Here is a 17,261-nt window from a genome sequence, read left to right as displayed (position 1 = left end):
AACCATCAGATGGTACCAACTAACTCAGATGGAAGAAACAAGTGTATTAAACAACAATAATACATACACATACACACACTTCGATTTTATTAACACACACTGAGAGAAATGAAATTGTATCCTGTGCTGTAACTGAAAATTAATTTCAGCAAAACAACAGCTGTTCCCATTCATAACAATAGAAGATGTTTATCCAAAAAACAAAAAGCATTTTAGATTCAAATCTGTGGCAAAATACCAAAACATTTTAGAGGACTTTAAACATCTATGGCCCTGTTAATTTATTTATCACAAGGAACAGAATTTGCAATTTTGAACAAATTTCTAAAGTTAGTAGATAGGATCCTGATTGTTTCCCTGTTATCACTTTCATTTTACATCACACTGCATTACAATATATAAAGAGCTTATTAATTTAAAGTATCTTCTAAACTTAAAGATGCTGAACCAAAATAAGAGTTGCTGTTAAATTAACCAAATAAAATAAAATAAAATAAAATAAAATAAAATAAAATAAAATAAAATAAAATAAAACCAAAACCTCACAAGCTATGTTCTCCCTAAAACTGATCAATATTTATTTTAAAAAGTTTCCCAGGATTATCAATAACAAGTACTTTTTAAGACTTTTTAAAAATTCTGTGTGATTATGAATCAACAGTGACAAGTGATTTGTGATATTTTTTAGGACTAATAAAACAGACTCCACCAAGAAACTAGCCATCTTCTTTTATAAACTAAAGCATATGTCAATACAATGCGGGCTGAAGATCAGTTTCTGGTGACACTCTTAAGACAGACCAATTACATGTGGATTAATCCTCAATTATGTCCATATCAACATGTGCTTTAAAACCAAATAGTCTGATCTTTATTTTTTAATTGCTAGACAAAGGACTGAAAAGAAATTCTGAAAGTTTAAATATTCATTAATATTAAATGAAGCTAATATGACTTCAAGTTACATAAAGGTACCCCAAACCTGAAGAAAAATAAAAACTTGCTGACCCTCACAGACAAGGAAAATCAGAAACTGCAATAATAAAACAACAATAGTATCTTAAAGTAAAGCCTTACCTAATATAACACCTTGTGCACCTCTGTAATAGCTGGGAGTTAATGTTCTGAACCTCTCTTGACCAGCAGTATCCTAAAAGTGACAATCAGTCATTATTAAATAAAACAAAATATAACAGATCTTCAATGTATTAAGAGTAGAAAGTCAAACAGCATTATTAAAAATAATATCTATGCACAAGCTCATGTAAAACTTGAAATTTAAAGATGTATTCTTACTGACAATTGTTACATACAATAAAACTAATAAATACTGACTCATCTCTAGAAAAAAATGCATCTAAGGAAAGAGGTTCTTTATAAAGATTTTTATCACACATGAGGGGCACCTGGGTTGACTCAGTCGGTTAAACATCTGACTTCAGCTCGGGTCATGATCTCACGGTCCGTGAGTTCGAGCCCCACGTCAGGCTCTGTGCTGACAGCTCAGAGCCTGGAGCCTGCTTCAGATTCTGTGTCTCCCTTTCTCTCTGCCCCTCCCCCACTCACACTGTCTCTCTCTGTCTCAAAAATAAAAACATTAAAAATTAAAAAAAAAAAAGACTTTTATCATACATGAAACACATTTCATTGAAAGCCATGGTTCTCTCCACTCGAGATGCACAATGAAATTTCCTGGGAAATCAAAAATACTGATGCCTGGGTCCAATCCCCAATGGTTCCGATTTAATTGGTCTAAAGTAAGACTGAAGTTTTTAAGATCTTCCCAAGTGATTCTAACATAGAATCAATTAAAAGAGAATTACAGGAGTGTCTTATTTTAGGTAAGCAATTTTTAGGTTGGACTTTTCAAGTGTTTTCTATTTATCTTCTTTTAGGAAAATGTATAAAACCAAGCCACTTGTTATCACATGGTTTCTGACACATCTCAGGGGTGATAAACAAGATGTACACTAGCTAGGAAGTTTAAGTTTCATGAGGAAGGAGACCTCGTCTGCTTAATCACCAGTTTAACCCCCATGCCTAGAGCAATTCTTGCCATAGGATTGTTGCTCAACTTTTGTTGAAAGAAAAAAAACCAAAAAACTAACAAGTCTGTACTTCTGGGCCTGGTTCCTTCTGTCTTTTTTCTACCACCTTTGACTGTGGCCTCAAGGTACCTAAGACTTTTCAAAACAGCAGTTGACAAATGGCTCCCTCAGCCCACCACCTGTTTATTAAATAAAGTTTTACTGGAACACAGCCAGGCCCATTTGCTTGTGCATTGCCACATGCCTGCTTTAGGATTAGACTAAATATTTACTATCTGGCCTTTAAGAAAAAGTTTCCAGTCTGCTAATATAAAATAACCTGAAGAAAAGTGAAGACATATATCAAACATCACCTTAGCTGCCAGTCCCATGGCTGTAAATTGGAGCTTAGCTATGGGGCAAGCAGAAGCTCCTTCAGATATAAAACATGTTAATAACCTCTAAGAGGTTTATAAGATTGGAGAGGAATTTTAAACCAGCAATGACAGGCACGAGCAATTACCTACTTTCTTTGCCTGGTCAAAATACAGACTGCTTTAAGACAAGAGCAATAGCTAGAGAGTATATGAGTAATTTTAGCCCCAGAAGAGAAACTTAAGATGAAAATAACTTTCAAAGTAAACCACTTTACATTTCCATTACTCTTCCCTTCCTCCAGATGAGCTTCCGTAAACGTACACTGTCTTTACTTCCAGATTCTTACCACTACAGAAACTGCCCCTAACCCTGCCATGTTGAAGTGAAAAAGATAACAAAATTAAACTTTCTAAACAGATAAATTTGAGACAAAAATGATCTCTCTTTACAAAAACTCCCTTTCCTCCAAAGTTTCTTACAAAACCTCTCTGATATTTAAAATTATTCAATCTGCAGACTGAGTCAACTTTTCAAAAACAATAATATAAACAAGTTAACAAATAATAAAAATAATAATACATAATAAAAAATTATAACACAAAGATTAAATTAAAGTGAAGTGCACTTGCTATCTAAAGCAGATTATAATTTGGATAATCTGACATAGGTTAGGGCAAGGACCATGCAAGAAATATTTTAGTCTCAAGACTTTTTGTTATAAGAGAAAAATTCTGTTTGCATAATGAAACCGTATGCATGCTGCAATAAATTAATTTCCAGAACTAGCAGAAAGCATTTGACTATGAATTTTGCCCCCTTGGTCCTCACTGAGATCAAGTTCAATAACTGCCTTGATGAAACACAAAATAAAAATCACAACTGCAATTCTAGTTAAAATAAAATCCTAGAGCCAAAAAAAAAAAAAGTTTTGATGTTAAAATACTGCACAACTTAATACACAAATATTTAAGTTAGTCCAGCTGTTTAGAGTCTTAATTTTTTTAGATTCACTTATAAAGATGTTTAAGTAGGTATGATAATTTGGGCAAAACCCCTGTGCCATAGTATGGGATCAGGAGTTATAATAACTATAAAATATATATGTTTAAATAGTCAAAAGTTAAGATTTTTGCTTGTGTTTGTTTTCAAGACAGGAATCTGCAATAACTGTAATGACATCTCTGTAAGAGAAGAAAAGCAGACCTTATTATCTGTGGTTTTCTTCTCTGATGTGAGAGGAGAGATTATTAAAGATAGAAATGGATAAAGGGTTAGGGAAGATCTGGAAAGGCAAAGTATTAGAATATGGGAGTGGCAGCGAGAGCAGCATATAAAGAAAAATAGCATCAGAGGTGCCAAGTAGGCCATGATGTGTGTGCAGCACTTTCAGGAGCAATGACGACAGGGCTATACTTGATTATTCTATTTGACTGATCCTGGGAGGGCCATCCAAATGGGAGGGGAACTGATTTTATGCATATAAATAAAACCACGGAAGAATTAGAGCAAACAATGGATTCATGTATTTCTTTTAATGAGTGAGAAGGCCTTCCTAAATACGACACTACACCCAGATTCATGAAGAAAAATTACTGGTCTGACCATATAAGTACTAACACCTTGGTCTGGCAAGAACATCTCTCCCCTCATCACCCACGCCGCCCCCACACACTCATCCTAAACAAGATTTGAAGGTAAACGACAAACTGGAAAAAAATATTTGTAGCATATTTTTTCTGAACAGAAAGAAGCCAGCATTCTTTTTTTTTTTTTAATTTTTTTTAATGTTTATTTATTTTTGACAGAGAGTGACAGAGCATGAGTGGGGGAGGGGCAGAGAGAGAGGGAGACACAGAATCCAAAGCAGGCTCCAGGCTCCGAGCTGTCAGCGCAGAGCCCCTCGCGGGCCTTGAACCCATGAACGGCGAGATCATGACCGGAGCCAAATCAGATGCCCAACTGACTGAGCCACCCAGGCGCCCTGAAGCCATCATTTTTAATTAAACTGTTCAATATATTTCACTATGGCTTAGTCCAACATATGCCAAATTGTTTTCTGTTAGACATTACTATTCTGATTGATATCATAATTATATTTCAGGGAGGGGGCAAATAGGCTACCAATCGTGTAAAGTACTGTATGTTAGAAAAAAATTAACAAGAAAACATGAGATACACACAGTTAGTTGTTATTTAGGATAAAACTTGTGTTAGAAATAATATGCCATTCAGAGAATGCCAGGAAGATGAATCAGATGATACAATGCATGAAAATTTGTTGTTTCGATCTGTAGTTGATGTCCATTTACTATTTAATCACCATGCTGAAGTACATCTCATGTGATGACTGCTGACCAGTTCTAATATTATCACATGTAATAAAAATGGTTTCTATATTTAGAGTATATGTGGGAATCAGATACACAAGAGTATATTTTTATAAATTATATGTATAATATATTTAGTATATTAAATATGTATTAGCAATCATTTAGATAGAAATAGGTAGGTAGGTAAATACATAGGTAGGTAGTAGGTGGATAGGAGGAGGGAAAAGACAGGCAGACAGACATAGACACTGAGCATCTTGGATGTTTTTGACAGTTAATGCTACTTTGTTCGGTCAGCACTACCACAAAAAGGTCTAGTTAGGAAAGCAATATGTATCAGAATGTTTGGATTCAAGGGCAGATAAAAAGAAGCCAGTAAGTAAAGACTAGGAATCAGTATTAAAAAATAAATCCAAAGTTGGCAAGCTCAGTTTTTATAAATATTTATACTAACAAACATGAAAAAATTATTTTTTCCTAAGTATCACTTCATCCCTTTCTCCCAAATAATTGCCTCAGTGTTAGCTGAGGCTATATATTGTCTTCTGAAAACTTTAAAGAAACAGATTCAATAACAATAATTCTCTCTGGCAGACAAGATGATTTTTTATACTTTATTCTGCTTTTAAATGTTAAGGGATTATATACTTTAAAAATTTAAGTAAAACAAGTATCTATCTCATGTCCAATTATAAGCCATACTATTTATTGTTTATCCCTTTATCAATATCAAATTTCCCAAAAGATATTTAATATTAATTGTTCATATACCTCTAGAACTCTACACACATCAATTTCTGCTTCTTTAAAAAGTAGAAGTTGAATACTTATATTAAATACATTTTTAAAACTCTTACCCAAAAAAAAAAAATTTTTTTAAATAAATAAATAAAACTCTTACCCAAATTGCAAGTTTGGCCTTATTTCCATCCACTGAAATTGTTTTCACCTTAAAGTCAACACCTTGAAAAAAATGAAAATACTAGTAAGAATCTCAGTAAAATAATACTTTTAAAAATCAACTACCAAGAAAACCAGAAAGCTGAAAATTCTAATTCTTAGAGTCATGGATGTGAAAATTTAAAAAAAAGTATCACTCAAGTTCAGCAGCTTGGGATTTAATCAGGATAAATGAAAACCAAATGCTAAATGCTTGCAGAATTCAAACACTCACCTATTTGTACTTGCTTGAAAAAAATTAAAAGTTTAATGAAAAAATAAAATTCAATGCAGTATGGTGATTAACAATGCACAATAAAAGCCAACTCCTGGAATCCATGGTACTAATGTAGAGAAGACTACTGGGCTGATTCTGGATCAGGGCAATTTTCTAAGGGGCTCCAAAAGCATCTACACTGCATTATCAAGAGCCAATCCCCTAACTCAGATTCTGACTGTAGGCATCTTGGTAAAAATATAATAAAAAGTCCCCTATTCCTTGTCTTATGAATTCTTTGTTTTGTTTTTATCCAAAAAAACAGTATCCGTTCTATATGACTTTATCGATGATCACTTGCTACTGCATAATTGCAAAAGGAGAGTTTACACACAAAAACATCTGGGCCCAATCTGCTAAGAAACTTCCTAAGTCAAAGAGGAGTACTCAAAGTGCTATGAAAATCTTCTGTAAGTACTAATTTATGTAAAGAGAAGACCTCCATAAAAAGACACATAAGGTTTTACCACAGCAGCCGCCCCCCCAAACCCTCCCCCTTTCCAGGAAAAGGAGTTGACACATGCCATCTGGCTTAAATGAACAGTAACTGCCCACATGTCTTTAAAGAGTATCAAAATTAACGTGCAGTCTACCCCACTGGCCAGAGGGAAAGCATTAGCTCAAGAAGCTTGGAAAGAAACTTTCAAAAGATCGTATTAGCTTGTTACAATTAATTCAGAATAGCACAACTAAGATGAACAGCACCCTCATTCATATACTACTTCCTAGAATACCTGTCACCAATATGGAGACATATTAGTAATTCCTGGATGATTTCTGGTGATCCACTACAAACACAAATTAGATAATAAAAATACACTTCAAAATGTGCATTACACCAGCTCTTTCTGTATACCAAAGATTAAAAAAAAAAAAAAAAAAGTTTGGTGTTTTGGGCTCGGGTGATAAAGTTGCTGATAAAGCCAAACCTAGAATCATGGGCAATTAAAGGACAGTGACAATTACAGCCCAAGGAAAAACTGAAGTGTGAAGTTTCTTTGCAGTTAAACAGACAAAAAATCTCATATTAAAAAAATCTTGTATTCACCATGTTTCTAGATAAAGAAGTATTATACTATGCCATTTATGAAAAAATATATAAAATTATTTCCATTTTATTCATATTGCTTTAAAAACAAAACCTGAGAAAACTCAAATGAGGGAAATGGCTCTGACTTGGTGCAGGTACTAAAATAAATTAAGGCCACTGGTAGACATTACAGAGAGACAACCTGTCATATATATTCTACAGCTAAATTCTCACAGTTTTTCAGAGAATAAAGAACGTTTTTCTCCCCTAATTACTCCAGACAACATGTTCAAGGGCAGACTGGCCTTTTTGCTAGCTACTGGCTAATTAATCTACCCAAGAAAAGAAACTCGCTGTTGCAGAATGTTTGTTTACCTTCCCTTTCCCAATCTCCTCTTTCTCTTTTACAGTTTCCTGTTTTTCATGTTAACTGACAATCTAATGACAGTCTCTGTCATATGTATAATTTATGTGTTAATAACAGTCTCAAAGTTACTTTTCTGAGATATTAAATGTGAAAGTCACAGATAACATCCTTAGGAAACAATGCCCACACAGGTAGCCTGAAAGGGTACCTCATCTGGACCCAGACCCTTCAAGTCCCCATTTCATCCTTCCTTGGTTCCTCTGCGGAATCTCATACTCAGATACTGAGCTCTTTAGCTTTCATATGCTCAAACTGCTTGCTTCTTCACCAAGTCTGGTGGTTCTGTTTTACAAGTGGCTCTTAATTTGCTTTCACTGGTGGCCATAGTGAGAATCTTTTTAATAAATGTGATTTTGCCAGCTTCTTACTAGATTTGATTAAATTATCTTTTCAACTTCCTCATGTGGATGACAAAAAGCTGACACCAAAAGCAGAATGTCTAGGCAAAAAACACTCCTGTGTTTCTCCTCTACTCTATTACAACAATGAACATGTCTATGACCAGATATTGTGAGGGTTTTTCCTACAAGTAATTCTCTGACTCTGCAGGGACATCAATGTCCTACAATTCAATTCAGTCTGATAGCATCAGATCCCACAGGGTAAGGGCTAACTATAAGTCCTTATAAGTCTTTTAAGTCCTATAAGCCTGCTGCTTCCATTTCAGATGCCATCCCAAATCCAGGTTGTTACCTGTGCTTCCAACTATCTGGCTATAAATCAAAGGTTCCCACAATCCCATAATCCCCTCCCTTGATTGGATTAATCTGTGGCTCACAGAACTCAGGAAAACAGTTTAGTTACTAGACTGTCGTTTTATTATAAAAGGATATAACCCACATGGAAGAGATGGAGAGAGGAGTAAGGCAAAATAAGGGGGAGTAGCATAAAGCTCCCATGCCCTCTCTAAGTGTGCCATCTTCCCAGAACTCCCATGTGTTTGCCAATACAAAATTCTCATTAGCATTTTTAGGAAGGCTTTATTATTTAGGCATAATTGATTAAATCAGTATTGCTCTTCAGTGACAATAAAATTTCCAGTCCCCTCTCCCCTCCCCTCAGGTAGGGAAGAACACAGTAGGACTGAAAATCCCAACTCCCTCTCCAGGCAACCAGCCTCCACACTTAAAGGCTTTCCAGAAGTCACAGTATTAACATAAACTCAGCTGTGCTTGCAAGGGGCTTCTTAAAGAAAAACCAAAGACTGCTCCAATCAGTTAAGAAAATCAAAGAGTTTTAAAAGCTCTGTGCCAGGAACCAAATATATATTTCTTTCTATAAATCATAATATTCACAGAAGAACTACCATTTTGGCTTTTTTCTTGTTGTTCATTTGGGCTTGCATTTTTAATTAAATACTTAATTCAGTTTTTTTTAAGGTAATCTTTTTTTTTAGGCACACCTCTGTATCAATGGAATCACCTGCCTTGTCAAAAGGAGAAAAAGCAATCAACAGAAACTGACTCAGAAGCAACAAAGTTGTTAGAATTAGCAAACAGGAAACTAAAAACTATTTTAACTGTATAGCACATGTTGAAAAAGTTAAGTAGACATGAGAGATTAAAAAGACCCAAATCGGGGTGCCTGGGTGGCTCAGTCAGTTAAGCTGTTCTCACGGTTTTTGAGTTGGAGCCCTGTATCAGGCTCTCTGCTGTCAGCACAGAGCCCACTTCAGATCCTCTGTCCCTCTCTCTCTGTGCCCCTCCCCTGCCCATACAATCTCTCTCTCCTTTTCTCAAAAATAAACATTAGAAAAATAAATAAATAAAAGTAAAATAAAAAGTCTCAAATCAAACATCGAGAGATGAAATGACAATGTCTGAGATGTAAAATACATGGGATAGATTAACAAAAATTCAACATTGTAGAAGAAAACATAAGTGAATATGAAGACACAGCAACAGAAACTATCCAAAAGGATACACAGGGAGAAGACAATTCAAAGAAAATGAGAAGGCATCAATGATCCGTGAGATAATTTCAATAAGCAGGCAACTACAGTGGACAAGAAAGTAGAAAGTCAAAAGACAGATCTGAAAAAATAATGGTCCTATATATTTCACAATTAATAAAAAGTATAAACCCACAGATCAAAAAAGCTCAATGAACCCCAAGCACAGAAACATGAAGAAAACTATACTAAGGGACATCATAACAAACTGCTCAAAGGTAAATAGGAAGCATTTCAAATGAACATTTTGAGTGAAAAGAAAAACATGCATCAAAATTTTGTGGGATGTCATTAAAGCAACACTTACAGGAAAACTTATTAGCACTAAATCACTATATGAGAAAAGAAAAAATTATTTTACATGAGTGACCTCAGCTTCCAAATTAAGGCAATTTAAAAAGCAAATAAAATAGAAAATAAACAGAAGAGTGGAAATAGTAAAGTTCAAATCAGAAACTGATAAAATCAAACCTTCAAAACAATTTTTTCTTAAAAAAATCAATGAAACAAGGGGCACCTGGGTGGCTCAGTAGGTTAAGCATCCAACTTTGGCTCAAGTCATGAACTCACAGTTTGTCAGTTCAAGCTCCTTGTGGGGCTCTGTGCCCCTGGGAGCCTGGAGCCTGCTTCAGATTCTGTGTCTCCCTCTCTCTCTGCCCCTCCCCTGCTCACAATCAATCTCTCTCTCTCTCTCTCAAAAATAAAGATTAAAAAAAAAAATTTATTTTTAAATCAATGAAACCAAAAGTTGGTTTTATAAGGAAAAATCAATAAATATAAATTCTAGGCCAAAGTAATCAGGAGAAACAAAGACAAAAATTACCATTAAAAAGAATGAGCCTGGAGCCTGCTTCAGATTCTGTGTCTCCCTCTCTCTCTGCCCCTCCCCTGCTCACAATCAATCTCTCTCTCTCTCTCTCTCTCTCTAAAATAAAGATTAAAAAAAAAATTTATTTTTAAATCAATGAAACCAAAAGTTGGTTTTATAAGGAAAAATCAATAAATATAAATTCTAGGCCAAAGTAATCAGGAGAAACAAAGACAAAAATTACCATTAAAAAGAATGACATCACATGACTATAGATTGTACAGAGGTTAATAGGATACTGAGGGAATGTTATAAACAAGTTCATGCCAATAAACCTGACAATTCAGATGATATGTCAATTTCCTTGAAAGACTAAAACTACCAGAACTGACTCAAAAAGAAATAGATCATAACAAAATACCTAAAAATATCACTACAAAAAATTAACTAAACCCAAAAGAAGACAGTGCTGGAAGAAATAAAGGACAAAAACTCTATATAAAGACACACAGAGAACAAATAGCAAAATGTCAGTAGTAAATCCTTCCTTATCGGTAATTATGTTAAAGGAAGAGATTATCAAAATTTATATATATAAATATTATCTAAATACACAAATAAATATATTTAAAAGATCCAACTATATGCTGTCTACAAGAAACTCACTTTCAAGCTAGAAACATATTTAAGGTGAAAGTAAAAGGACAGAAAATGATATTCCATGCAAACAGTAACCAAGAAAGAATAGGAGTAGCTTTAATAATATTAGACAAAATAGAATTTAAGTCAAAAACTATTACAAAAGACAAAGGACAAAATATATTGATAAAAAGGTCAACTCATCAAGAAGATGTAACAATTATAAACATATGCACCAAAGAAAAGATCCCAATATATATAAAGCAAACATTCACATAATTGAAGGAAGAAATACAGCATTAGTTGGAGGGTTGTTGTTGTTTTTTTTTTTTTTACTATTTTAATGTGATTTATTTTGGAAAGAGAGACAGAGCATGAGTGGGGGAAGGTCAGAGAGAGGGGGAGACAAAGAAGCTGAAGCAGGCTCCAGGCTCGGAGCTGTCAGCACAAAGCCCGACACAGGACTCGAACCCACAAACTGACAAGATCATGACCTGAGCCAACGTCGGATGCTTAACTGACTGAGCCACTCAGGCACCCCTACTTGGAGATTTTAATACACCACTTTCAATAATGGATACAACAATCAGATAGATGACCAATCAAGAAATAGAACATTTGAATGACAATACAAACCAGTAAGAACCAACAGAACATTCTACTCAACAACATGAGAAGAAACAGTTTTGGGGGCACCTGGTTCAGTTGGTTATGAGTCTGATTCTTGATTTCAACTCAGGTCATGATCTCACGGTTTGTCAGATCAAACCCCACATCGGGCCCTCTGCAGAGCCTGCTCAGGATTCTCTGTCTCCTCTCTCTGTCCTTCCGCTATTCTCATCTCTCTCTGTCTCAAAATAAATAAACATAAAAAAATAAAAAATAAAAGAATAAATAGCTTTCTCAAGTGCACATGAAACACTGTCCAGGACAGACTATATGTTGTCTACAAGTATTATTAATACATTGTAAAGAATAAAATCATATGAAGTATTCTCATCACAATGGAATAAAACTAGAAATTAGTAACAGAAAGAAAACTAGAAAGTTCACACACATGTGCAAATTAAATAACACCCTTTAAACAACAACCAAAAGGTCAAAGAAGAAATCAAAAGGGAAATTAGAGCATACTTTCATACAAATGAAAACACAATATACCAAAACTTATGACATGTAGCAAAAGCAGTGCTAAGAGGGAAATTTATAGCTATAATACATACATTATAAGAAAATAATTATCTCAAATCAATAACCTAATTTTATACCTTGAAGAACTAGAAAAGAAGAGCAAACTACAGAAAGAAGGAACTAATGAAGATCAGAACCAAGATAAAGGATATGGGGAATTGATACACAATAGACAAAATCAATGACCAAGGGTTGGTTTTTTTAAAAGATCAACAAAACGGACAAGCTTTTAATTAGACAAAGAAAAAACAAAAGATTCCAATTACAAAACTCAGATATGAAAGTGGGGACATTACTAATTTTACAGAAAAAAAAAGGCTATTAAGAGAATACTATGGACAATTATATACAACCTAGGTGAAATGAACAAATTCCTGAAAACACACAATTGACAAAACTGACTTTAAAGAAAATCTGAAGAGACCCATAACTAATAGAGATAGAATCAGTAATCAAAAACCTCCCAACAAAAAAAAAAAGGCCAGGACCAGATGGCTTCACTGATAAATTCCACCAAATATTTAAAGAGTTAACACCAATCCTCCTCACTTTTCCAAAAACTGAAAAGAACCCTTCCAAACTCATTCTATAAGGCTAGCATTATTCTGATACCAAAGTCAGAGAAAGATGCCACAAGTGAAGAAAATTACAGACCAGTATCCCAGAGGAATATTGATGAAAAAATCCTCAACACAATACTAGCAAACTTAATTCAGCAGCCTATTCAAAGCATTACACAACATGATAAAGTGAGTTTATTTCTATAATACAAGATTGGTAGAATATAAGCAAATCAAATTAGTATATCCCATTATAGAATGAAGGGGGGAAAAAACACGATTATCTCAATTCATGACGAAAACGGATTTTTACAAAACTCAACATCCTTTTATGATAAAAACACTCAACAAACTAGAAACAGAAAAAAATTTCCCTAACATGCTAGAGGCTATATAAACTCATAGCTGGGGTGCCTGGGTGGCTCAATCAATTAAGTGTCTAACTTCAGCTCAGGTCATGATCTTGAGGTTTGTGTTTGAGCCCCTCATCAGGCTCTGTGCTGACTGTGCAGAGTATGCTTGAGATATATTCATATTCTCTCTAGTCTGCTTGGGATATATTCATATTCTCTCTCTCTAGTCTGCTTGGGATATATTCATATTCTCTCTCTCTCTCTTTCTTTCCGCCCCCTCCTCCCTCCCGCCCTACTTGTGCACTCTCTCTTTCTCCAAATAAATAAACTTAAAAAACAAAAAAACAAAAAACCTCACAGCTAACATTATACTCACTGGTGAAGGACTGACAGCTTTTCCCCTCAGATCAGAACAACACAAGGACACCTACCCCCACCACTTCTATTATACACAGTTTTGGAAATCCTAGTCAGAGCAAATAGGCAAGGAAAGAATATAAAAGGTACCCATGTTGGAAGAAGTAAAATTATTTCTGTTCACAAATGATATGTTCTTGTATGTAGAAAATCCTAATCCTATACACACACACACACACACACACACACACACACACCAAACAAAAAAAATCTGTTAGAATAAATGAATTCAGCAAAGTTGCAGGATACTAGATAAACATGCAAAAATTAGTGGCATTTCTATACACTAGCAATGAAGAATCTAAAAAGAAAATTTTTAAAAACCATTCCATTTACAACAGCACCAAAAAGAAAATACTTGGGAATAAATTTAACCCAAGAGTTTTAAGACTCACACACTGAAAACTACAAAACACTACTGGAAGAAATTACAGAAACGAGTAAGTAGTCAAATGTAAAATGGTACAGTCACTGTGAAAAACAGTTTGATGTTTCCTCAAAAAGCTAACAATAGAATTACCACATCATGCAGCAATTCCACTCTTTGGGTATAAAGAACTGACAGCAGGAGCTCAGATACTTGCACAACAATATTTACAGCAGTATTATTCACAACAGAAGGCTGTGGCAATTCGAGTGTCCATGAACAGATGAACAGATAAACAAAATGTGGTTTATACATACCATGGAACATTATTCAGTCATAAAATAGAATGAAATTCTGATACATTAAGCTATAAGATGGAATGAAATTCTGATATATGCTTCAAAATGGATGAACTTTACATACATTATGCTAAGTGAAATAGGCTACTCACAAAAGGACAGATAGTGTATAATTCTACCTATATGAGGGACCTAGAATAGACAAGTTCATAAGGATAGAAGGCAGAATAAAGGTTACTGCAGACTGAAGGGGAAGTGGAGTGAGAGCTATAGTTTAACTGGCAAAGAGTTCCTAGTGTTTGAGGTAATGAAAAAGTTCTGAAAATGGATAGTCGTGATGGTTGCAAACAATACAAATGTACTTAATGCTACAGAATTGTAAACTTAAAAATGGTTAAAACGGTCAATTTTGTGTTATGTATAGTTTACCACAATGAAAAATAAAATAGATAACTGAAGAGCCCTGAATCTATTTAAGAAATTGAATCTATAGTTACAAACGTTTCCACAAAAAAATATCAGGGCCAGAGTGAATTCTACTGAACATTTAAATAATAATCCATTCTAAACAAACTCCTCCAGGAAACTGAGGAAGAGTGAATACTTTCTTAGTCACTCTATGAGTTGTGCCTTACCCTGATTCCAAAACCAAAGACATTAAAGTTAAAAAACTATAGGGGCACCTAGGTGGCTCAGGAGGTTGAGTATCCAACTCTTGATTTCGACTCAGCTCATGATCCCAGGGTCATGGGATAGAGTCCCATGTTGGGTTCTGTGCGGAGCAGGGAGCCTGCTTAAGATTTTCTCTCTCCCTCTGCCCCTCTCCTCCACTCATGGGTTCTCTCTCTCTCTCAAATAAAAATATTTATATATACATATATGTAATTAAAAACTATAGATTAATATCCCTTATGACTACAGACGAAAATCCTAAATAAAATTTTATCATAACTAATACAAATATGTATAAAAGAACAACACATCACATAACCAAGTGGGGTTATCTTAGGAATAGGAACAAAAGGTTGATTTAACACTGAAAAAAGCAATGTGGACTTTACTACATTAAACTAAAAAAAGAAACTTCATATGATCATCTCAACAAATGCAGAAAATGTACTTAACAAAATGCAACATGCATTCCTGATAAAACCTCTCAGTAAACTAGAAACAGAAAGGAAATCGCTCAACCTGATAAAGGGCATCTATGAAAAAATACACCTAACATCTCACTTAATAGTAAAAGACTTAATGTTTTCCCCTTTATACCAGGAATAAAAGAAGGATATCAACCCTCATCACTTCTCTCAACTTTTTTTCTTAGCCTGGGCAATAAATAAAACAGTCATCCAGATGGGAAAGAAAAAGATGTAGAAATTCAATGGAATATACAGGATTAAAAAAAAATGTTCCTAGAACTATTAAGCAAGTTTAGCAAGGTTGGAAGATACAAACTAAACATTTAAAAAATGTATTGTATTTCTATATATTAGCAATTAGCAAAGTATTTTTTTAATTTTAATACCATCTTTTAATAAAAATCTATTAAATATTTAGGGCTAAATCTGACAAAAGATGTAAAAAACATGTAACCACTCTGAAATTTTAAAATACCTAAATGAACAGAGACATCTAATTTGTTCTCTGATCATAAGACTCAATATTGTTAAAAGGTTAATTCTCCCCAAATTGATCCATATAGATTCAACTGCAATCCCTACAAAAATCCTGGCAAGCTTTTGTTTGTAAATCAGCTATCTAATTATAAAAATTAATTGGGAAATGCAAAGAAACCAGAATAACCAAAATAATTTTGAAAAAAGTACAAAATTGGTAGACCAACAATATATGACTTCTAGATCTATTATAAAGCTACAGAAATCAAGATAGTAAGGCACTGACATAAAGACAAATAAATTAATGAGACCGAGTCCAGAAACAGACTCACACATATATAAACAACTGATATTTTTACAAAGGTCCAAAAGCTATGCAGTACAGAAGGGACAGTCTTTTCAACAAATGATTTTAGAACATATACACAATAGGGCAGGTGAGGGGAGGAGGAAAAAGAACTTTGATTCATATATGTTTTATACTGTACCCAAAAATTAAATCAAAATGAAGCACAGACCTAAAGTAGCACATAAAACTGTAAAACATCTAGAGGAAAACATAGGGAGAAAATCATTCCAACCCTCTGTTAAGCAAAAGGGTACAACACTGAAACCATCATTTTTTTTGAGGGGCCGGGCAGCTCACAAGTGCACACACCTGGGGCAGAGGGAGAGAGAGGGAGACAGAGAGGGATGGAGGGAGGCTCTATACCCAGTGCAGAGCCAGACACAGGGCTCAATATCATGACCATGAGACCATGACCTTAGCCAAAATCAAGAGTGGGACACTTAACTGACTGAGCCACCCAGGCGCCCCTGAAACCACTACTGATAAGAAAAAATTGACAAATTGAATTTCATCAAATTACGAATTTCTGCTTTTAGAAATTTGTTAAGAGAATGACAAGAGGAGCCACAGACTAAGAAAATATCTGCAAAGCACATATCATTTAATAAGGGACTTACATGCAGAATAAAGAACTCTCAAAACTCAACAATAAGGAAAAAAAATTTAAAAATGAACAAAAGATTTACACACTTCACACACACACTCAAAATAGAGACAGCTAGCTAGCAAATATGAACTTTAAAGACACTCAACATCATTTATCAGTAGGCAATGCAAATTAAACTACAATGAGATTACTAAGACATACATATTGGAATGGTTAAAATTTTTAAATCTGATTGTGCTAAGTGTAATAGGGGAGGATGCAGAGAACAGGAACTTCCATACACTACTAGTGGGAATGTAAAATGATGCACTCTATTAAAAAATGGATGAAAGTTAAACATGCATTTACCATATGATCCAGCAATCCTATTACTGGTCTATTTACTCTAAGGTTATAAAAATTAATATTTATATAAAATCCTATACCTGAATGTTTATAACAGGTCTATTCATAACCATCAAAAACTGGAAACAATCCAATGTCCTATAATAAGTGGATGGATAAATCAACTCTGCAACATCCATGCAATGGAATACAACCCAGCAATAAAAAGAAACAAATGACGGGGTGCCTGGGTGGCTCAGTCGGTTAAGCATCCAACTTCAACTCAGGTCATGATCTCATGGTTCGTGAGTTTGAGCCCCGCGTTGGGCTCTGTGCTGACAGCTCAGAGCCTGGAGCCTGCTTCGGATTCTG

The 17,261-nt window shown here is 34.5% G+C and overlaps 1 protein-coding gene across 1 annotated transcript in view; it reads right to left on the bottom strand.

Moving 5' to 3' along the window:
- The window catches only part of RAB18 (RAB18, member RAS oncogene family), a 36,940-nt gene that overhangs the window by 6,316 nt on the left and 13,363 nt on the right, over positions 1-17,261 (bottom strand). The window contains exons 3-4 of the mRNA XM_015070608.3: positions 5,637-5,698; positions 1,078-1,150 (exon numbers count right to left, since the gene is read on the bottom strand). Of these exons, the coding sequence (XP_014926094.2) occupies positions 1,078-1,150; positions 5,637-5,698 (135 nt within the window). The remainder of the gene's footprint in view (positions 1-1,077; positions 1,151-5,636; positions 5,699-17,261) is intronic.

Source organism: Acinonyx jubatus, chromosome B4 (genome assembly GCF_027475565.1).
Source record: "Acinonyx jubatus isolate Ajub_Pintada_27869175 chromosome B4, VMU_Ajub_asm_v1.0, whole genome shotgun sequence".
Lineage (NCBI taxonomy): Eukaryota > Metazoa > Chordata > Mammalia > Carnivora > Felidae > Acinonyx > Acinonyx jubatus.
The sequence above is the reverse complement of the archived record's forward strand: the minus strand, read 5'-3'. Positions and strand labels throughout refer to the sequence as shown.